Source organism: Cheilinus undulatus, linkage group 2 (genome assembly GCF_018320785.1).
Source record: "Cheilinus undulatus linkage group 2, ASM1832078v1, whole genome shotgun sequence".
Taxonomy (NCBI): Eukaryota; Metazoa; Chordata; class Actinopteri; order Labriformes; family Labridae; genus Cheilinus; species Cheilinus undulatus.
This window is the reverse complement of record NC_054866.1, coordinates 37,606,807-37,627,452: the sequence shown is the minus strand read 5'-3', so window position 1 is coordinate 37,627,452 and position 20,646 is coordinate 37,606,807. Positions and strand designations below refer to the sequence as shown.

The 20,646-nt window shown below is 42.0% G+C and overlaps 1 protein-coding gene across 2 annotated transcripts; it reads right to left on the bottom strand.

Moving 5' to 3' along the window:
- Window positions 1-5,008: 5,008 nt before the first annotated feature.
- Window positions 5,009-19,803, bottom strand: znf296 (zinc finger protein 296). 2 transcript variants are annotated; one of them, XM_041810750.1, is made up of 4 exons: window positions 19,551-19,803; window positions 18,780-18,916; window positions 12,761-13,129; window positions 5,009-6,888 (listed from the first exon to the last, which is right to left on the bottom strand). In XM_041810750.1, exons 3-4 carry the CDS (start codon window positions 13,116-13,118, stop codon window positions 5,129-5,131), a joined length of 2,118 nt encoding a protein of 705 aa, XP_041666684.1. In that variant the 5' UTR covers window positions 13,119-13,129; window positions 18,780-18,916; window positions 19,551-19,803; the 3' UTR covers window positions 5,009-5,128. The 2 variants fall into 2 exon arrangements, with proteins under 2 accessions (XP_041666684.1, XP_041666675.1); XM_041810741.1 differs by lacking the exon at window positions 18,780-18,916.
- Window positions 19,804-20,646: the final 843 nt, after the last annotated feature.

Sequence of the window (20,646 nt, the reverse complement as noted above, 5' to 3'; positions counted from 1 at the left end):
TCACTTCCTCCTCATTCTCTATGACACAATGGTAATTGGTGGGAGTGGGCGTGTGTGCATCTGGTGCAATAACCCCCCCACTCGCCCTCCATCATCAGACCCCACTCCTCCTCTTCATCTCCCCAGCCCCCACCCTGTTGAAAGCTCATTAAAAGACCTGCTGTTAATGAGCTAGAGGGATCATAGAGCATCATTTTCATTGGGGGGTGGGGTTAAGGCCAGAGATGCTGCTGTAGAGGTTTTTATACCCTTAAAAATGGAGTCAGCAATTATCCCAACCCCTTGACACTCCCCACCCACCCTGGCCTGCCTCCTAACATGCCCACAAACAATAACCAAACTGCCCCCAACTAATTTTGCATCCTGAGAAACCTTTACTGCCCGTGTCCCATCACAGCTCGCTGCACTCATCGCACAGCCTGCAGGATGGCTGACACCAACTCAAACGTACCTACACACACACACATAACAGTATGGTACACACTCTCATACACACACAGCTTGAATTACATTACAGTGTTTCCAGACAAAGCCAGAAACATCACAAGGATGTAAACAAGGAGTGAGGGTCCCCAATCCAAACACTCACATTAAAAATTAATAAGTCAACGCTGACTGTGGTCCTCGGAGAAACGACCCGCACTAAGACAACGTCCTGGTGAGAGAAGATGCTTAAAAATAGTTTCAAAAGCCTTGTTGGGATCATCAGAATAAGAGGGAATAAATAAACATGCACTGGAAAGAAAAAAACAACAACATGAGATGGGTGGGGACTCAAAAAAGACTCAACAAAACAAAGTATCTCACCTCAATTGTTTATTGAGGCTCCTCAATTACAAAATGGTGTCAAGTTTACAAAGACAGCAGAGCAGTATAGCTTCACAATAGCCAGTGTTTAGCATAAAGAAGGAAAAGTGGTGGCAGCTATATTAATAATAGTAACAACAACATGTAAAGCAACAGCGAGAATGTCAATTTATGTACAAAATATTATCCCTGAACAGTTACACTGCACTCATTCACAATCATTCATCACACAGCACCCAGAGAAGTTTTCCCTGACATGAATGCAACACAACTAAGATACTGTAAGTCATCACAGTTGTCAGAAAAAAGTTGGCAGCACTCTACTTGACAGCTCTGTCCTGTTAATGTGTTAAATTAAAGCTCCTGTGAGGAACTTAAAGTGTGAGTCAAATTGCTTATTTTGTCCTTAACATATAAGGTATAGAGATCACTTTTTCATCAGCACCAAAATTACAAGTTGGTTTAACAAATTATAACCTGATTACAAAACATTTAATAAAGCCGAGTAAACAGTCTGCTTACAGGAAAAGGCCTGTCCTCCATGAAAACACTTTACTGCAGTAAGCGTAGCTTCTGTAGCTCTGTTAGCTGTGTAAGCTATGTAGAAAACAGAGCTAACATAGCTAAAGCTAAGATCACAAAGCAGCTAAGTAAGCTACATAGGTATGTTCTCTATGTAGCCACATAAGCTTTAGCTGTGTTTGCTAAAGCTAACTTAGCTACACTGGCTCTTGTAGTAAAGTTAATTATGTAGATAGCAAAGCTGTGTTAGCTTTAGCTAGAGCTAATGAAGCTAAGCAAGCCACATTTTGTGTGACTACTTCTAAAATGGGCCTAATTTAAATTTGGGTTAGACCTCCATTTTTTTTCTATTTTTTTATCAATGAAAGGTTTTTTAGTCTAAAATATTTGCAATGTGGTTACTTCATGAATGTAACTGTCAGACATTGGTTATGAATAAAGTTGAATCCAAAAACAAAAAAGAAATCTAAAATGTTGAAGCAGCAAATCATGGCACTTGCATTCTGAAATAGACAGCAGCTAATCTGAACCAAGTTTAAAGTTTAGGATTTGTTGTCAGCATCAGTATTACAAGTCAGTATAAGTAATTATTAATTTTTATTGGCTAAGGCCCACAATCCCTGTTAAACACTTTGTCTAAGCTTCAACATCGCTGTCTGCCACTTGCAGCCACTGTAGATGTTTTTAATGACAACTGCCAGAATGCTCTTTTATCCAATGTAAACAACCAACTGCTTTAATAATAACTGCTTTAGCACTGATAGCATCTCAAAGGAACAGTCTGGATATACTGACATATAACTAAGGCACTGAGTGACAATATCCAGCACAAGAATGTGGACATTAATTTCCAAAAATGACTGAAGGACAGCAGTGCTAGCACTGCTAACATTAGCTACATTCTGCAAACTAACTTTGCACTGTTACAATAGTATCTCACTGTGATGAGATACTATTGTGTGCTATTGGGGGAGGGGGTGTCTGGCTGCAGAGAGTACATCTCTGGATACCATAGCAATGTAGCTAAAGCAACTTAATCGCAAGCTAACACAACTCCTTTAGCTACGTAGGTCACATAAGCAGCACAGCTTACATAGGTAGTTTTCAAAAAGCTTACAAAGCCACCTAAGCTAAGTGGGCAACATGGCTACATAACTTTAGCTAAAGCTAAAGCAAACAAAGCAACATTAGATGATGCTAGGATTGCTAAAGCTAGACCCATTGAAGAAACATTTGTGTTAACATTCATCTGAGATGCTGTATATCTTAGAATGGAAATACAGGCTAAAACCTTAAACATAAAGTCACATCTAACTTTGGTTTAGGGCTAGGGTAAGGGTTAAGGTAACGTTAGGACACCAAAAGTAAAAAAGAAACACCTGATTACAAAACATGTAATAAAGCTGAGTAAACAGTCTGCTTACAGAGAAAAGGTTCACCCTCCATTAAAACGATGTAACTCGGAGCACAGGGGGCCTAGTGGTTTGGGGCGCCCCCCACATATGCAGTCGGCCTGGATTCAAATCCGGCCTGTGGCACTTTCTTGCTTGTCTTGTCCCTGTTTCCGATTCTATCCACTGTCAATAAAGGCATAAAAATCCCCAAAATAAATTTTAGAAAACAATGAAACACAGCAAGCTTATGTAGCTCCATTAGCTATGTAAGCTACACAGAAAATGTAGCTAAAGCTAAGTTCACAAAGCTGCTATGTAAGCTACATATCTATGTTAGCTATGTAGCTAAGTTAGCTTTAGCAATGTTTGCTAAAGATAACTTTGCTACATCAGTTTATGTTATGCCAATTATGTAGCTAGTCTAGCTATGTTAGTTTTAGCTAAAGCTAATGAAGCTAGAGCAAGCCATGGTTTGTGTAACTACTTCTGAAACAAGTGTATACATAATTTAATCCCAAATTAAACCTCTGATCTTTTTCTCTGTTTGATTTATGAAATTTTGTCATACAAATAGGCAAAATGCAATTAGATTTGGTGTCTGTTCAGATGGTAAATTTTACTCCTAGTAACATCACTACTTTTTAAGATTTATTTTAGTTTTTTTCTCCCCCCTTTATTTGGAGTTGACAGGACAGGTGTGTGAATTGCATCAGAGATCAGGGAGAAAAAGAGAGAGAGGGAGAGGGAGGGAGAGAGAGAGAGAGAGAGAGAGTGGGGAATAACATGGGAAAGGTGCCCCAGGTTGGATTTGAACTGAGGACTCTGGCTTTGGAGATTGTCTGTATATGGGGCATGACCTAACCCCAAGGCCATCAGTGCACCTTAAGGTGTATTTTTGATAAAATGACTCATTGTGCATTGTGAAAAATGTTAAAAATAACTGTCTAGAACTAAGCAAAATGTGTTTAGTTTTTAGTTTAGTTTAGTTTTTAGTTTTACTCTTTTTTAACTTATGAAGAGGTTTCAATATACATTTAAGTCTGTTTCATAACCGGTTTAAAACTTCTCACAGGAGCTTTAAGAGATTTTCTCACTTTTTCAATTTTAACAGTTGACTCACTTAAAAGTATGACGTAGATTTAAACCAGATTCATGCTGCTAACACAAAATCCCAGGGCCCAGGCTTCAAGTAGAAGTATCACCTGAGGAAGTTTTCCCATTATGTCTGCAAAAACAATCACACAAAACTTACAGACCCACTCATCCAAGTGCTCACAAGGTGGCAAACTCAGCCAACCAACCCTGTAGTTTTTAAGTGGAGCATATTTTTTATTCAGTTTCATAACCACAAACATGCAGCATTCATAAATTAGAAGTATTCAAACACAGGAAACATAAAACAGAGGAACAAGAATGAATGGCTGAAAACATGCACGAGCTCAAAGCAGTCCTGCACTTTACAAATGTAAACAATGAAAGAGAGGAATTACCATCACAATAATAGGTACAACTAGAGAAAACAACACACACCCGTTTCACGTGGAGATAAAATTGCAGATTTTTATGCATAGAAACTAATCCTGAAAAAAACCCATCAGTAGATAAGACTTTAGTCTTCTTATTCACATTCATAAAGTAAGAAAAGAGCAACAGAAGATCCTCCACACACTGTCACAAAGTCAGGAGCACAACCTCGCCGGGCCATGTGAGCCCTGTAAACATGGAGTGACAAGTGTTGTGACAAGCCAGCGCGTTTAAAAAGAGGAGTGTGAGAAACTGCAGGCAGACAGTGTTTGGATTCATTTCACTCCCTGGCTGTTTGAAAATCTTTAGTCTTAAAAGGTCTTCACAAAGACAAATAGCTATGGCAAGTAGCCCAGTGTGACCTCCCTTGGATAATATATTAACATTGTTCTATTGCTATATATTCAATAAACTCCCTTTTATATTATCTGACAGTTAAGTCTGTCTCCACCTGTCCAGTGGGTCACCACAGAGATAAATCACTCGTCTTTTGCATCCTGCTCTGCAACATGGTGATCAGTTTCCTGTGTCGGTGTGGACTGTGGTGGTTCACTTCCTGTTCGAAAGCTCTGGTAATCTCCCTGCTGAATGTCATGGCCTCATTTTTTTTTTTTTTTTTTTTGCTCTGTGGTAGAGAGAAACTGTAGGCACTTGGTTTCAGCAGCTTTGCATACAATAATGAAAACATGGCTGCTGTGTGCCTCAGAGCTGGCAGAGAGGACGAGGACTGCCTGCTGCTTTCTCCAGAGCATCTTCTTTAAAGTAGATTCCAGTGTGACGTGACTGTCGGTTCATTGATGGGATGACTTTTTTTATACGAGTGGGCGACTTAAATCCTATACAGTGCTATTTTAAAGTCAGTGAGTGAATGAGAGCGGCTCTCAGGGCGCAGAACTCAAAGCTAAGCTCACTTCTGCTTTGCTCTCAGGTGGGAGATCACCCACTCTGTCCGGACTCCCGCTGTTCTCATTATATTCTTCGCTGCTTTTCCCCTCCTCCACTTCCATGCTTTTCACAGCATCACCCTGCATTTTGCTCTCCATTTCTATTTGATCCAGACTGGCTTCCTCCTCCTCCATCTTTACCACCACTTCTGCTGCTGCTCCTTCAGCTTTTATAGCAGCCAGAGTGTCCGCAGCACTGGCCTGCGCATATGCACCCACGCTGGCGTGACTCAGGCCGTGAACCTTCTTTAGATGTTTCTCTAGAGTGGCGTACACGGTGAAGGGTACAGCACACAGTTGACACAGGAAGGAAGCAGTAGCACCATGGGTGCCGTGGGTCTTCATGTGGCGTGTTAGCTTCGAGCTTTGAGCGCAGGCATAGTTGCAGAGGCCACAGCGATAGGGCCGTTCTCCTGTGTGGCTGCGGCGGTGCACGGTCAGGTTGCTGCTGTTTCTGAACTGTTTGCCACAAAACTCGCACGCTTCATCTTTCTTCTTCTTACCAGTTGAACCGGCAGGCATGCTGCTTATGTTTCCACCTCCTCCCACACTTCTCCGCTCATTCTCCCTCTGCCACTCCTGCACAGCCTCGCTGACTTTGGCTGAGCTCCACTCTTTCTCCCTCTCAATGATCTCTCCTTGTTCATTCTCCCACTCTACCACTCCTCGTACTCCCATCTCTGGGCGTTTAGGTGTGCAGTTTCCGCTTGCAATGCCGCTCTCACCACTGCCCCCGGTCTCCCCACTCTCAAGTGAGCCCTCAGAGGGGCTGGCACAGGGTGAGTTGTGCTCCCCCTGCCCTTCCGCCTCCTCTTCGCCTCCCTCTCTGCTCTCTCTTTGGCGCTGGTACAGCCTCAGTAGCTCCCTGTCTGGTCGGCGAACCTGCGAGGTCAGCACCGTCAAGCCTGAGGCGATGGACGGATGTTTGGGCAGGGACAGGTCCAGTTCAGAGGAGCCCTGAGCTCTGACATCAGCTCCAACCTTACCCATGATTCCAACTGTTTGCATCTGAAACCGCCCTCGTCGCCCTCCATCCTCCTCCACCACCATCATCTCCACGGACTCATAGCCGATTCCTCCACCTCCAGCCTCCCTGTGATGGCTCCGTATGTGACGGGCCAGCTGGCCACTCTGGGCGAAGGCTTGTCCGCACACGCCACAGTGATAGGGGCGATCGCAGGCGTGAGTCCGGCGATGGGTGGAGAGGGCGTGCAGGGAGTGGAAGTTCTGGTTGCACAACTCGCAGAGGAAGTCATTCTGAAGGGAGCTAGACTGAGGAAAGGGAGAGGCTGCAGGTGGGGAGGAGGATGGGGAAAGCACTAGGCCTCCGGGTGAGCTGCCGGTGGTGTTGTTCCCCTCGGCGAGCTCCTTGAGCCGCACAGAAAAGTTCAGAGCCTGAAGATTACCAGAGGAGTTGGTGGAGGTGTTGTGTGTCTGACGGGAGCGGCTGAGGCGCAGGGTGGAGGGCTGGAAGGCAGAGGCAAGGGCCTGACTTAGGTGGCGAGGGTCGAGAGTGGCTGCAGCAGGCTTATGCTCCTTGTGCCCTCCTCGTCCTCCTCTCGTGTCTGTGAGCTCCTCGCTGTCCTCTTGGTAGATGCTAAAGGAGTGTGTGTGCTGGGCATGCTGCAGGAGCAACCACGCAGAGGGAAACACACCTTCACACTGCTGGCAGGTGAAATAGGAGGGCTCCTCAGACACTGAAAGATTAAAAAAAATGGAAAATAGTGTTTCAAAATTAAATTTAAAAATGTATAGAGTTTTTAAAATGCATTTACTTTGCTTGCAATTAAAACAAAAAGCTGATTTCGACAAAGAATGCCCTTTATAACTATGTCTAATTTTTGTCTTTACTTAGGTTCCGTCCACACGGAGAGGAATTCAGGAGTATACGCAAAAGTTTTTTGTCATATTGGCGTTTTATCCACATGGAAACAGCGTTTTGGGAGGCCTTAAAGGCTACTTTTTGCAAATGGGGTCCCAGAGTGAACATATCTGTAAACTCTTACCGTTTCGTCTCTGTTTGGATGGCCAACTGCATCTTTCTTGAAACAATCACATCATATAGCATAGCTGACTTACGCCGCATGCGCAGTTGAACCAAAACAACAATGGCGGATTACAGGGTTGTGTTCATGTCGCAGAAGCTACTGAGCTTATTATGGCTTTTACAGCCAAATCTGATGCTCCTTTACCACCACCAAGAACAGCATACACAAAATGTTCTTAAATCCCCGTGGAAAACAACTAAAAGGGCAACTGGGAGAAAGTTTGTGGCAGTTTTCCGTAATCTTCTTCTCTCTTTTTGTGCATTTCTGTGGCAGTGTTACAGCGCCACTTACAGGCTTGGCATAGATACTACAGTGTTTTCAGTGGTTCCGTGCTTATGTGGACATTGCCTACGATATCGTGTTTACGGAAAACTTTTTCAAAACGAAAAAGAAATATATTGTCTTTATCTCTGTGTGGACAAGGCCTTAGTTCTGGCTGAAACAGACTATTTGAATAAAGTCAGTACCTCGCTACTGAATGCTAGGTGCTGTTCTTTGCTAACGGCCTAAATGCTAACTTTGTCAGTCTGCTCTTTTTGGCTGAAAAAGTAGTGAATTTAAAAGATTTGTGGATTGAATATCCAAAATTTTTAGTCTATAACAATGTCTGATATTTGTCTCTACTCTTTAAGAAAATAGGACATTTGATTAAACTCAGTTGCTAGCTGCTGAATGTTAGCTGCTTTTCTTCGCCAATAAGCTAAATGCTAACTTTATCAGTCTGCTCTTTTTGTCTGAAAAAGTAAGATTTGATTCGAAAGTCAAAATAATGCCTTTCAGCTACTCTCTTTTAAGACTATTTTTTGTCTTTACTTACTCCTAGGGGAATTATTTGATCAAGCTCAGGACTTTCTGAATGCTATGCTCTTTTTTGCTATTGAGCTAAATGCTAACCTAATTATACTGCTGCTGGTTGGGTTTATTTAAAACAGCTGCAATCTGAAAAATCAAAACATTTAGTTAAAAAACAAGATTTGAGATACTGCTGGAAACATTAAAGTCCTATTATATCTTGTTGAAATAAAATTATTGGTTGTAGCAGCTTTAGTACTAAAGCTAAAAATGAACAGTCAACCAATCACTGTTTATTTGTATAGCTAATTCATAACTGTAGTTATCTAAAGACACTTTTCAAAGATGGAAGATGGAAAGTACTCGTATTACTGAACACACTACAATTACAATAGAGGAATTAAACAAGAAAGGTTAATTCAGGTTAGAAGCGAGTTGTTTAGAAGGATAAAAAGAAGAAAACAATGGAAAAGTTTGGCCCAAAACAGAGTAGAGAAATGGGTCTTTGTAAGCTGAAAGGCCGGCACAGAAGTACATCTGGAGATATTTTTACGTACGGATAGCTTTGTCTTCTAACCAAGAGCCGCTCTCCAATTAAGCTGCAAATTGCTAATTAGCAGAACGTAGCAAACGAACGCTTTATGCAAATCAGGCACTGACTCAGCCTGCTTGACAAATGAGGCCTTTCTGCATAAATCAAAACTGGAGAGAAGATCCCCAAATTGAGGGGGAAAACAGTTCTTTTTTCCTCTCTCCTTCTTTTTTGGAGAGGTTCAAAGCCGACTCTGGTATAAGCCTCTTTCATGTTTCCTCAAGTCAAATCCTTCTGTATTTTACTGGAGGGGGGAGAAGGAGGAGAGTGAAGATGAAAAAGAGAGCAACTGTTTCTTTCTCTTTTTCCCCTTTTCCTCCCCGCCCTCCCTCGTTCTCTCTGTCTGGAGACGAGAGAAGCTGCGCTGTTCATGTCCTTTAACCTAGCCCGAGGAGAGAAACCCAGGAGAAGTTGAGATACTTCTTTTAAAAATAGGGTGAAGAGTGAGAGCAGGGAAAAAAGAGAGGGAGAGATAGGTAGGTCAGGGCTCAGGAGATAAAAAGAAAATGAGATAAAAAGATTATAATGTAGTACAGGGGGCCAAGAGACACCACGAAAATATGTCACCCCCTTTGGATTGTACTTGAGACCCATCCTCCAACCCCGGCTCCTCTTCCTCACCCTTACACCCCCCTAAAAACCTTCCAAATCTTTCCCTGAGGGGGGGGCTTTTGTCTCGGGGTCCTGGAGTGAAACACAATACCCAGCCGGTTTCTCTCTCCTTCTCTCACTCCTCGCTTTTTTTTTTTTTGTAAGGATTCCCATTTGGCCCGGGGTAGCACTTGAATATTAAGCAGAAGCAATAACTACTAATTAAAAATGCAGATTGGCTGGGAGCACTAACGAGCAGCAGGCAGAATCTCTTTTCCCTTGGGAGGCAGAGGGAGGAGAAAAGAGAGGAGGAGGAGGAGGAAGGAGGGAGGGAAGGGGGCGAGAAATTGAAAGAGGGCAAAGCGAAAGTGTGTTGAAGATGGGGGGAAGAAATAAGCATGAGGAGGAGGAGGTGGGGGGTGTTGGAGATGAGGAGAAAAAAACAAACAAGGAGAATAAATAAAAAGGAATGAGACAGATGCACGCGGCTCTTCAGTAATCCACCTCACTCCCTTTTCCTACCCCCTTTTTCTCTCCTCCGTCCTCGAGTACAGAAAATAGACTGGAGGCCTGTCTGCTCTGGGATAACTGCTCTTTCACTTTCAGTCATCATGAAGCTTCACATGCTCCCTCCCACAAACAAGTCAAACAAGACTTCCTATTACCCACAAGGCTGCAGGATGCCTCGTCAAAATCCACTGTCCTCTGCTACTTTAACATGCGAGAACTTTGTGTCATCAATGATAAAATCCAAGGAGATAAAAACTCTAAAAGCCGAGTTAAACTTACAATTACGCAGCCTACATTTGCTGATAAAACTTTAATCCAAACTTATCCACTCTTGCATTATTCACATGCTCTTTCCCCTCTTTGCCCTCCTGCACGTGTTTCTGTGTTTTTGTATGATCCAGCAGGCACTGAATTAGCGAGCCGATGTGATGTGAGCGAGGGATGGGAAACAGAGTGAATAAAAGAAGAGCAAAAAGAGGTTGTGGACAAACGGAAATGCTGGTGCAGGAGTCCCCTGAGTGTTACACAGAGGAAGGAACTGCTAACGTGTGTTTACATGACAGGGAGGGTTTCAAAACATGCAAAGGAGAAGCATAATTGGTACGTGTGTGGAGCAACATGCCATGTCCATCTGCAGGAACCTACAATAATAATACTAATGATGATAACTTTGTTAACATAGCCCTTTTAAAAGCAAAGGTTTACTAAGTGCTTTAACATGAAGAAGGAAATAGAAAAACAAAGCACCAAGACCAAAAAAGAAGGCCAAAAAAAAACAACATCAACAAGTCTCCAGACACAAGGACCAAAACAAGAACCCACACATCATAAGACATCACAAGACCCTAGAAATACAGTGCATTCAAAAAGTATTCAGACACCTTTTACTTTTTAAAATTATGTTATGTCGCAGCCTGGTTCTACAATAACAAAAAAAAAAAATCTGTTTTATTCCCCTTAATCTACATTCACAGCCTGATCATGACAAAGTGAAAACTGAATTTTAGAAATGTTGCAAATTTAAAAATTGTGACTGTTGCAATTGTTGCTGAGATGTTTCTACACCTTGACTTGAGTCCACCTGTGGTGAATTAAACTGAATGTGCATGATTTGAAAATGCACACACCTCTCTACAGCCTAATAGCTGATAATGCATGCCAGAGTAAAAACTAAGACCAAGAACCTGATGGTCACTCTAAATGAGCTCCAGAGATTCTGTGTGGAGATGGGACAGTGTTCCAGAGGGAGACTTTGTCCCAACCGTCATTACTCTCCCTGCAGACATTCGTAGCGCTCCATCTCTGGACATTTTCAAAAAACGTCTCAAGCACCACCTGTTCACCACAGCCTACAGTCTTCACTAAACCACCACTCACACTCATCCTACCCTTCACATAGTTTGTCCATGTATATGTGTTCCTGTAAAGCGTCCTTGGGTTTCTTGAAAGGCGCTATATAAATTCAAGATATTATTATTATTATTATTATTATTGCAGCCCTCCACTGATCTGGGCTTATCGCAGGGTGGCTAGACGGAAACCTCTCCTCAGTGCAAAACACATGAAAGCATGGAGTTAGCAAAAACTCCATGTAAAACCCAAGCTCCAGGATCGCTGGATCGAAGTCAGAGTGACCATCAGGTTCATGATCACCTCTCTAACTAAGGTCCCTCCCCTCTGATTGCTCAGTTTGGCCAGGCAACCAGCTCTTGGAAGAATCCTTGTTGTGCTAAACTTTGTCCAGTATTATGGAGGCCACTGTGCTCTTGGGAAAATTCAGTGCAGCAAAATTTTCTGTAGCCTTCCCTAGATCTGTGCCTTGCAGCAGTCCTGTCTCTGAGCTCTGAAGGTAGTTCCTTGACCTCGTGGTTTGGTTTTTGCTCTGATATTCATTGTCAGCTGTGAGGCCTTCTATACAGAGCTGTGTGGCTTTCCAAATCATGTCAAATAATTTAATTTAGCACAGGTGGACTTGAATCAAGGTGCAGAAACATCTCAGCAATGACCAAGAGAAATGTGAGGCACCAGAACTAAATTTCAAGTGTTTTGAAAAGGGTCTTAATACTTCTGTCGATGTGCGAAGACAACAGCATGAATAAAAACTGGTGAGAGGGCTGTGAAGGACATTTTGATTTATAAGGGACTAAAAAAAATTGGGGGAGCAAAAGGAATTGAAACAGTGATTTGAAGATGTCACAGATAAATATACAGCATGACATTCACATTGTTTTGTCTTTAACTATTGCATCCGATTTGAGGAATGGCTGATTCCTTCAGTTCACTGGAAAACAAACAAAACTAGGCTGCAATAAGGGATGAAAAGAAAAAGACCTTGCAATGAATCTGTGTAAATGTTGAGCTCTTAAACGTCCATCTTAAGACACAGGAAAAACAGGCAAGAACAAGGTGAATAAGATGACGAAAACGCTGATGATGAAGGAGGAGATTCCCAGGAGCTCAGGTGGCTCGGCCTGGGGCAGAACATGTGGGAGATGGCGGAGGAGCTGCACATGATGCAACGGCCTCCATTACGGTGTCATGACAGAGGAGAGAAGAGGAGCAATGCACGAAACAGCATCACATCTATGACTCTGGCATGCAACGCCGACATCAAACCTTGGGATTGTGCAATAATCAATGAAGCCGTGCAGGGTTTTTTGGAGCGTGTGGTTGCAGTTTGTTGTCCAGGCTGGGCAGATGTCAGAGAAACATGTTTACCTGTCCGCACCACCTCTGAGACTGACAGCCAGGGGCATAGGAAGGAGCTCTGGAGCACAGTTGCTCAGTGTTTGAGCCCTCAGGGACCCTCGGGTGCCCTCCGAACACTCCTGATGCCTATCCTTTCCACACAATTAGCCTGAGCGTCACTAACTCACGCAGGTCTGCTAATGGCAACGGCTAGCTAATGAGCTGGACTCGTGAGGGAGAGAGGGGACCAGTTGTTAAATGAAGGTGGGGGGTTTGAAAAAAATAAAACAAAACAAAAAACAGAGTCACTAATTAACAACCTGCCATCTTTTTCTGCTCCCCTCTTACCTGCTCTGCTTTGCTCCGCCTTCACCCTGACGTTGGACTCATCCCCCCAGCCTTGCTCTCTAGACGCTCCTCTCTTCAGCTCGATGAAGCCCGGCCCTGGCTCAGAGGTGGAGTTAGCGATGTGCCGCAGAGCCCGGTTGGCAGGTGAGGGGGGTGTGGCATTGGCATTTTGGGGGTGGTTTCCGGAGCGGCAGCCTCCCTGTTTGTGCTGAATGAAGGACAGGATGTGGGCAAGGGGGAACGCACGGCTGCACTGGCCGCAGGTCAGGAGGTCCCGACAGTCATCAGGAGCTCGGGCCTGCGGAGGAGGAGGTGGAGGAGGAGGCTGGTGGTCTGAGGAGCTGGTGCCATCCACCATGTCAGTGACATCTGAGAAACATGACAGAAAGTTATTTAAATAAAAGAAAAGAGACTAGCAGGAGAACACGAAATCATGAACAGAGAGATTCAGATGTTCACAGACTCATTGCAGTGGATTAAAACACTTCTCTCCTTTGGAGTTTAAAACAGTTATAAAAACAGAAAAACCAAAACAAGCTGCAACAAAAAGGCAATAAACCATTTCTAAAAATGGAAGACAGACTCAGTGAGCATGACCTCACCATCGAGAAAGGATGCCATAGACAGAGCTGGATCTGGAAGACTGTGCACCCACTGCAGCCAACAGGTGGTGAAAACACTTTCTAACCAGCCATCCTTTATACAATGACATCAGAGATGAGATCTATCCACTTTTCACCAGCAAACAAAAGCAATTCACCAACATAAACAACAAACAGAAGCTTCCATATCTGCTGGGTGAAGCGCAAAAGTGTGCAAATGTCACAGCACATTATGTGAGAGCTGTAGAAATCCTCAACCAATACACCATCACCATGAAAAGTTAAAGCAAGTTTTTAATATCAGTTATATTATTTTACTTTTTCAACTGTTATTATTATTAATAATAATAATAATAATTTGTAAATTGCTTTGGCAATGAAACTGATGTTTTCCATGCCAACTAAATTGAAGACATATATATGAATACATAAATATATAAAACTTTGCAAGAACAGAGACAGAAGTGTTCAATATTTTGGGCCTAGCTCAAACTTTGGAGGGGAACATGCTTCACCAGTTTTTTGCTTTCCAGGCTCGTATATGCAGAACTTTCAAGCTATTTAAAATGCAAATTTAGATTTAAAATGCATACAATTTAAGAAAAGATGATGCAGTTCCACCAGAGAAAACTTTTCAAAATGCCTTCATCACTCTGAAATCCTAATATAACATGCTGAAGATCACAGATCAGATACTGAAAGTATTTTTTAAATGACACGAGTAAGGAAGGAATATAGGGTCTAAGTTTATAACTGGAACTACTGGTTGTATAAAAGACCATAATAAATGGTTTAAGATTTATTCAGTGGTGTAGCTTTACCTGCTGAAGTTGGTATATTCCTAATTAGTGCCTCAGTAAAGCAGTGGTTCCCAAACTTTTTGCCTTAGGGACCCCCCTACTTGTATCTTAGAAGAAGTTAAGGTGGTCCCGACGGTTGGGACTGCAGCACTAGTGATATATTTTGGGCTTTTTTCCCCTTTTTTGATAGGAGTACAGTGGATAGAGTTGGACATAGGGATGAGAGAGTGGGGGAAGGATGGGCAGGAAAGGAGCCACAGGCCGGACTTGGACCCAAGCCGCTCGCATACATGGGGCACAACCCAGACACCTGTGCCCAACAAATTATACTTTTAACTGGGACTGATCACTGAGGAAAAAGTTGTGATTTTAGCCCAGAATCATCCCATTATCATCATGACTTAGAGGAGACACAGGGCTAGCCAACCACTGTTCATGGTGTGGTTTCTCATCATTTTTTTAGTTTATAATATCGTAGAGTTATGAATTTGAAAACTTGAAATTTTTGAGTATTATTAAACTTGGAAATTTCTATTTTTTTCTCATAAATTCACATTTTAAATGCAAAAATTCTAAGTTTGGTTTGTTTATTTATTTAATTTGTTCCTCCTTTTAGGTTGGCCCTAATACGCTGTCATATATTTTTTCTAATCATAAATTATTATTATTTTTTTAAACGTACATCTAATTTTCACGTCACCACAGACAGGGCCCTGGGGCTGCCTAGACCCCAGGTTTGGAAACCACTGCAGTAAAAGATAAACAGCCTGTGTTATAGTCTACTCTCGCATATGTTGCGCACATGAAAACAGGCCTTTTGTCTTTGCACACTGACACCCAACATCTCCTGTTTGACTTCAACTTGTACGGAGCATTCAGAAATTATGATGGTGGATGCAATCTAACAGAAAGTAACACCACCTGCTCTCTTTGTGGCAGTAGAAAATAACAGACATCAAGAAGCAGAGTAAGGTGAGTTCCTTCTCCATCCTGGAGAATTCAGCATACGACTGACTGATGGGCATAAAAGGGGATTTAGACAAGATTAACTCTACAGAGACTAAAAAATAACTGGGTATAGTATACCCTCCTATACCACTGGATTTATTCAAGACAACGCTAACGTTGTTAATACACTGTCAAAAGTATTTTAATATCTTGTATAAAAACACCGTGGTGATACAGTGGTTCTTAACTTCTTAACAAGACTCACCATCAAATCCCCACAGAGAAATTATGACTTAAATCTCTGATATTTTTGATCAATTGAATTTATTTGATGAAGAATAGTAGTTTGAACCTCATACGGTAAAAAAAAAAGGTGTGAAAATCAAAGAGGCAGTACAAACAAGCATGTTTTAGGGGAGTTTCATGAACTTTTTGGTGCTATTTTTGTTTTCAGGAACACACCCATGACCCTCTGAAAAGGGCCCTGTGACCCATTTTTGGGTCCCGACCCACCAGTATGGAACCACTGCGGTAGTGTGTGTTAAAGCTCTCGGAAGTTAAAAAATATACTTTTTTTTAACTGCTTAGCTATTAAATATACAAACCCAGGTTGTGATCAGCAGGGTCCACTCTGTTCTTTCTGCATTCAACCAACATCGGACTCAGCCGTATCAGAATTTGGACCAATCACAAGGACATTCAAAGCTTTAACCATGTAGAGGTCAGTATGTATGCCACACTTTTTCTCTGCTTATAAAGCTTTGGCACTTTTTGAGTCAGAAATTCCTAAATTAACAGACTGCATCATTGTAAAACAAGTTGTGGAAATTAGGGCTCTTACTGCTACCAATTTTAAAAATAACAGTTCAGCCAATTACAAACATTGATATTTAATTAATCCCATCTTTTGGTGTAACACTCCCACTTTGACAGCATTTTCTGGTGAGTTTGACTATGAAAACATACCAGAGTTTTTCCAACAGGGCACTTTTCCTTCCACCCAAAAAATATCTTAATTCAGCAGATGGGTGAATCAAGAGCTCACATTATCATATGATATGGGTGACTTTCTGGATCTTCAGAAAGCAGATATCACGTTAACACAAATCTTTAGTCATATCTCCAGAACACAGAAAGAAATAAACTACTCTAAACCCGAGCTAACTTGACTCTAACTGTCCTATTTACACCCAGAAATGTGTGAATATGAAGAAGGTGGAGGTCCACTCTCTCTTCTCAGTGACCATGCCCTGAAATCCAGAGTGGTACAACAACAAGAACCGTTAGACCTCAGTAAGTGGAACAATAAACAAGCCTGTTGACTCAAAGTGCTAGTTTCAGTTGTGAGCTCTTGAACAACGAGGCCAATCCGCTCAACCATTACTGACCACTTCCTTTAACCGACCCAGAACAGATGAGCATGCTTGCGCTGAGGCCTGCAGAGAGCTCAACTGTCCACAGCAGCAGCAGCAGCATTTATCCTCTGATTAATGCTCTAACCACCGAGCTGACAGGTTGAATTAGTGATTTAGAGATCAGCATTTTGACCCACTATCTCACCTTTCACTCACACTAACACTAGCTCTTTAAGCCACAGGCGACGGGGAGTTTCTCAACCGGAAGTGGATTGCAATAAAAGAAAAAAAAAAGTGACTGAAGGTGTTTGAGATAAGAGCAGCAGTGTAGGGTTGTCACGACTCAAGATAGCACACTGGTCAAAATAAAGACAGCAATACCTGATTGACACCAGAGTGAGAAAAACTGAAACCCAATATTTGGTTATTTCTTGTTTTTTATCAACAAAGATTACAGGCTAACTCACAAAATATGGTGATTTTAACAGAGTACTACTATTTACTACTTTAGGATACTATCAGCCATTCAGGTTGTATCACTTTAAAACAAAATCAAAGATTATTCTAATATTTAAATTGTTGACAACTTAAAGGGTGTTTTTAGTCTGATTCAGTCTGCAAACATGCAAAAGAAGTGGACTCAACGGAGACAAGCAACATTTTAAACAGGAGGAGGAAGAGGAGAGGGTAGGGCTGGGCAGCATTTCACATTATTAAAGTGTATTGATATATTTCAGATGACGTTTAAGGCAAGACTATATTATTTATATCAATGTAGTCGTTGTTGATGTCATTTGAAAGCTGAAAAAAGGAGTTGCCAGGCCTAGTTCTCAGCTTAAAGATGTTTACAGTAGTGCTTCTAAACTGGTTTGTCTCCAGGACCCATGACTGCCTCCTTACAAGATAACAGTACCCAAAAGTCTTAAAAATGTTCAACCACTCAAATTTACTGAATGAAAAACATTGCAGTTTGGACTCTATCTGACTGAATGAGGCAATATTAGAAAAGCCCATCATTACAGATACACATGTAACTATGTTTTATTTTACTTCATTTTACACAGGCAGCATGGAAATTTGCCCATTTCTGAAGAAATATCTGATTTATCTTGGGAAACCAGCTTTTTTATGTGGGAGAAGGAGATGCTGAAATCTCAGGTACTTGTCATAAACAAAGTTGTTCAGGGAAATCCCCTAAAAATGTATGGCTGTGCTAAGGGCCTCCGTGCAGCTTTGTGACCCACTTTTGGGCCCTGACCCATGAGTTGTGAACCACTGGTTTACAGGAGGAACCACTAACAGGAGTATGCTTGTTGGCCACAGAATAACTCTTTTATTTAAGTTGAATCTAAAGCTTGAGTAGGTCTGTTGGTCCTGCCTAAAACTTTAAAAACGTATCGATGTATATGATTGATATTTACAGCTGATATTTGGCCGGTAAACACCCGCAGAAAGAACTTTTTAAGTTAATATCTGACAACACTAGTATCATGTGAATAACATTGTGCATCCCTGGTCCTTAACTGTGAGTACTGGGTAATCCAGTGGTTATAATAATCAATAATTACAAGTAAACTTCTGCACATTGTATAAATTGCACAAGCACAATGACAACATTTGGAAAAAATGGGTGTACATTAGTGGCTACTCCATATGGCTGAAGATCATTATATTCCTGTACTTTCTGTTATCATCTGTCATTGATGTATTATTTTGAAACATGCAGTATTTAGCCTCAGTTTTCAAGGACTGTGCTTGTTGTCTTTAGCTTTGTTATCTAGGAGAAATGAAATGACTGAGATGAAACCTTAAGGAGAAAGACAGCAGTTTACCTGTTATCACAGGAAAACCTAAAAAAAATCATAGACGTACCATTTGTCCTAGTAGAGCTTCCATACATCTTAGACTTTTTGCCACTATTATTGCAGCAGCCATTCGTGACTCACTGGTCTCGAACTCCTAATTTGTTGCCATGGTATCAGAAAGTATCAACATTATTTGATTTTTACTTGAATCCTATCAAAATGTTTGACTGTGAAAAATATTTTTGTCTTTTTCCGATAAAGATAAAAAAACAGATTATATCAGGATATCATGAATATCACCAGTCAGCTTAAAGTTATCTTGACGTGACTTTTGATGCATTTTGCCCAGCCCTAGAGGAGGGTCAGTAGACTATTGCTCAACTCGGTCATTGGCACACCTTGATGCCTGCACTTGATATGATTCCAGCTGCCTGGACGATCACACAGGACAGGTACAGACAGTACAGTCTGAAGTCGGATCTCGCCAGTTGTTTCTGAAAAAATGTCACCTTTCCTGTTTCAGGGCCGCGCGGCTGTTTGTGCAGACTTGCAAGGCGCGGTCACACACACACAGAAACACACACACTGAGGGTTGAGTCAGGGCCTGTGGTCACAGCAGACACGCACCACTGGTCTCCAGTAAGAACTGTAAAACATAAATGACGGACAGGTTTCCTTTTCAAACAGCCCTTTTCTATATGATAAGACCACTTCACTCCATGTTTAAAGACTTTAGATGTGTTAGAATAAATCTGTTCAACTTTTAACCATTAATTGCCCAACTATCAAAATAACTGTCTTATGAGGCAGAGGGTGGTCTACTGAGTCCTAGAGCAGAGAGGTGAACCGTCCAGGACCAGTCAAAGTTGATGACATGTAAGGTGGATGTAATAATCATGTTCGGACCTGTAGCCCCTGAAAACAGCGTGCCAGTAAACCGGTCCGTCCTCTAAGATCACAGCAGCACACAAACATGACAAGAAAATTATCATCCCTTATTCAAATATTGAACAATGAAGTCCGCCTCGGCTATTAGATACACAACAATGCCGGCTTTAATGAGGTCAGTGTGTACAGACTTTAAAATCATCTTTTAGAGGGGGGGGTTTGTTTTTCTATATATTCTAAGTAACATCCATCAGAAGATAACCTGTGCCAACACACATCCAAACCACGAGCACAGACTGACAATGAGACCAAACTGTGACCTGAATTTCTCCAAGTTTCACCTTAAAAACAACAACACGTCCACGCACTATGCCCACGTCCCTCCGGCTTACCTTGAATCACACTCAGGTGCTGCGGTCTGCTGCCAAGTTTGCGCCTGGACATTGCTGTGGAGCAGGTCCGCGTGCGGGCACCTTTCTGAGTCCCAAAAGATGGTAAATAAATAAATAAATTAACCCCCCCCCCTTTATTTACTCCTGCGTCCCTCTTGTTCCTTCTCCGATAAGTTGACCGAAAGCCGAGCAGCGGGGACGGACTGATAAGAGAGTCTGCTGGCCTCTGCCTGGACTCGCACTGAAGGCTTCGTTCAAGTTCACGCTTCTTCCCCCGCAGCCAGCGGAGGGCAAAAGGGGGCATGGGCGAGTGTAGGCACCGCCCGCCCCGCTCCTACGACCCTGACCCCGCCCCCTCGGTATCAGACTCACCCTTTCACACGCTTTCCAACTCCTTAAGCTTTGTTTAGTCCCTACGTAAGGATTTTTAAAAGATTCTTAACCTACATATTTGACAACCCCCAACTGTAGCCAACATTTTATTCATTTTCTGCTGCACAGAGGTCAGACTGTATGTTTCTCACAGGTGTCCCGGAAATAAGGTAGGACAACGCAAACCCAACTTCCTCTGTCCTTTTTATGCAGAACCGACTCTGAAACAGCCATGAAAATAAGAAAAGTTTAAGAAAACGACCCAAAAAAGTAATGAGAAAATTTAGTAGGAAGAAGCTCCAGTGAAGCATCCTCAGCTATAAAACCGAGATCTGTCGCCACCTGCTGGATGAATCACAAGTTACCAGTATTCAAATAAACTTTTCATTAGTTTTAGTCACGTTTAGCTATTTTTAACCTTTATAGTTTTAGTCTTAATTTAGTCAAAAGCAACTTAAAAACATGTTCGTTCAGTTTTAGTTAAATGAAAAGTCCCTACATTAGTCTTTAGCCAAAACATTCTCTTTAAACTGACTTCATAAGCCAAATTGTTTCCTTATTCTTACTGTAAAACACCCATTAATGAGCTATCATAGTGTTTTGACATTATACACAGCAGAGAAATACGCTACATGGACAGAATTATTTGGCCACACCTGCTATTTATTTAAACAGGGACTCTGCTAAATTGCATAAGAAAACAATCTTTCTCTTCTCTTTCTTA

Excerpts from the sequence above, each read along its gene's own strand:
- znf296 (XM_041810741.1), bottom strand. The coding sequence starts at position 19,602 with ATGTCCAGGCGCAAACTTGGCAGCAGACCGCAGCACCTGAGTGTGATT. Across the intron at positions 13,130-19,550 it reads GCACCTGAGTGTGATTCAAG|ATGTCACTGACATGGTGGAT; the intron begins GTAAGCCGGAGG and ends CATGTTTCTCAG. Across the intron at positions 6,889-12,760 it reads GGCGGAGCAAAGCAGAGCAG|TGTCTGAGGAGCCCTCCTAT; the intron begins GTAAGAGGGGAG and ends TTAATCTTTCAG.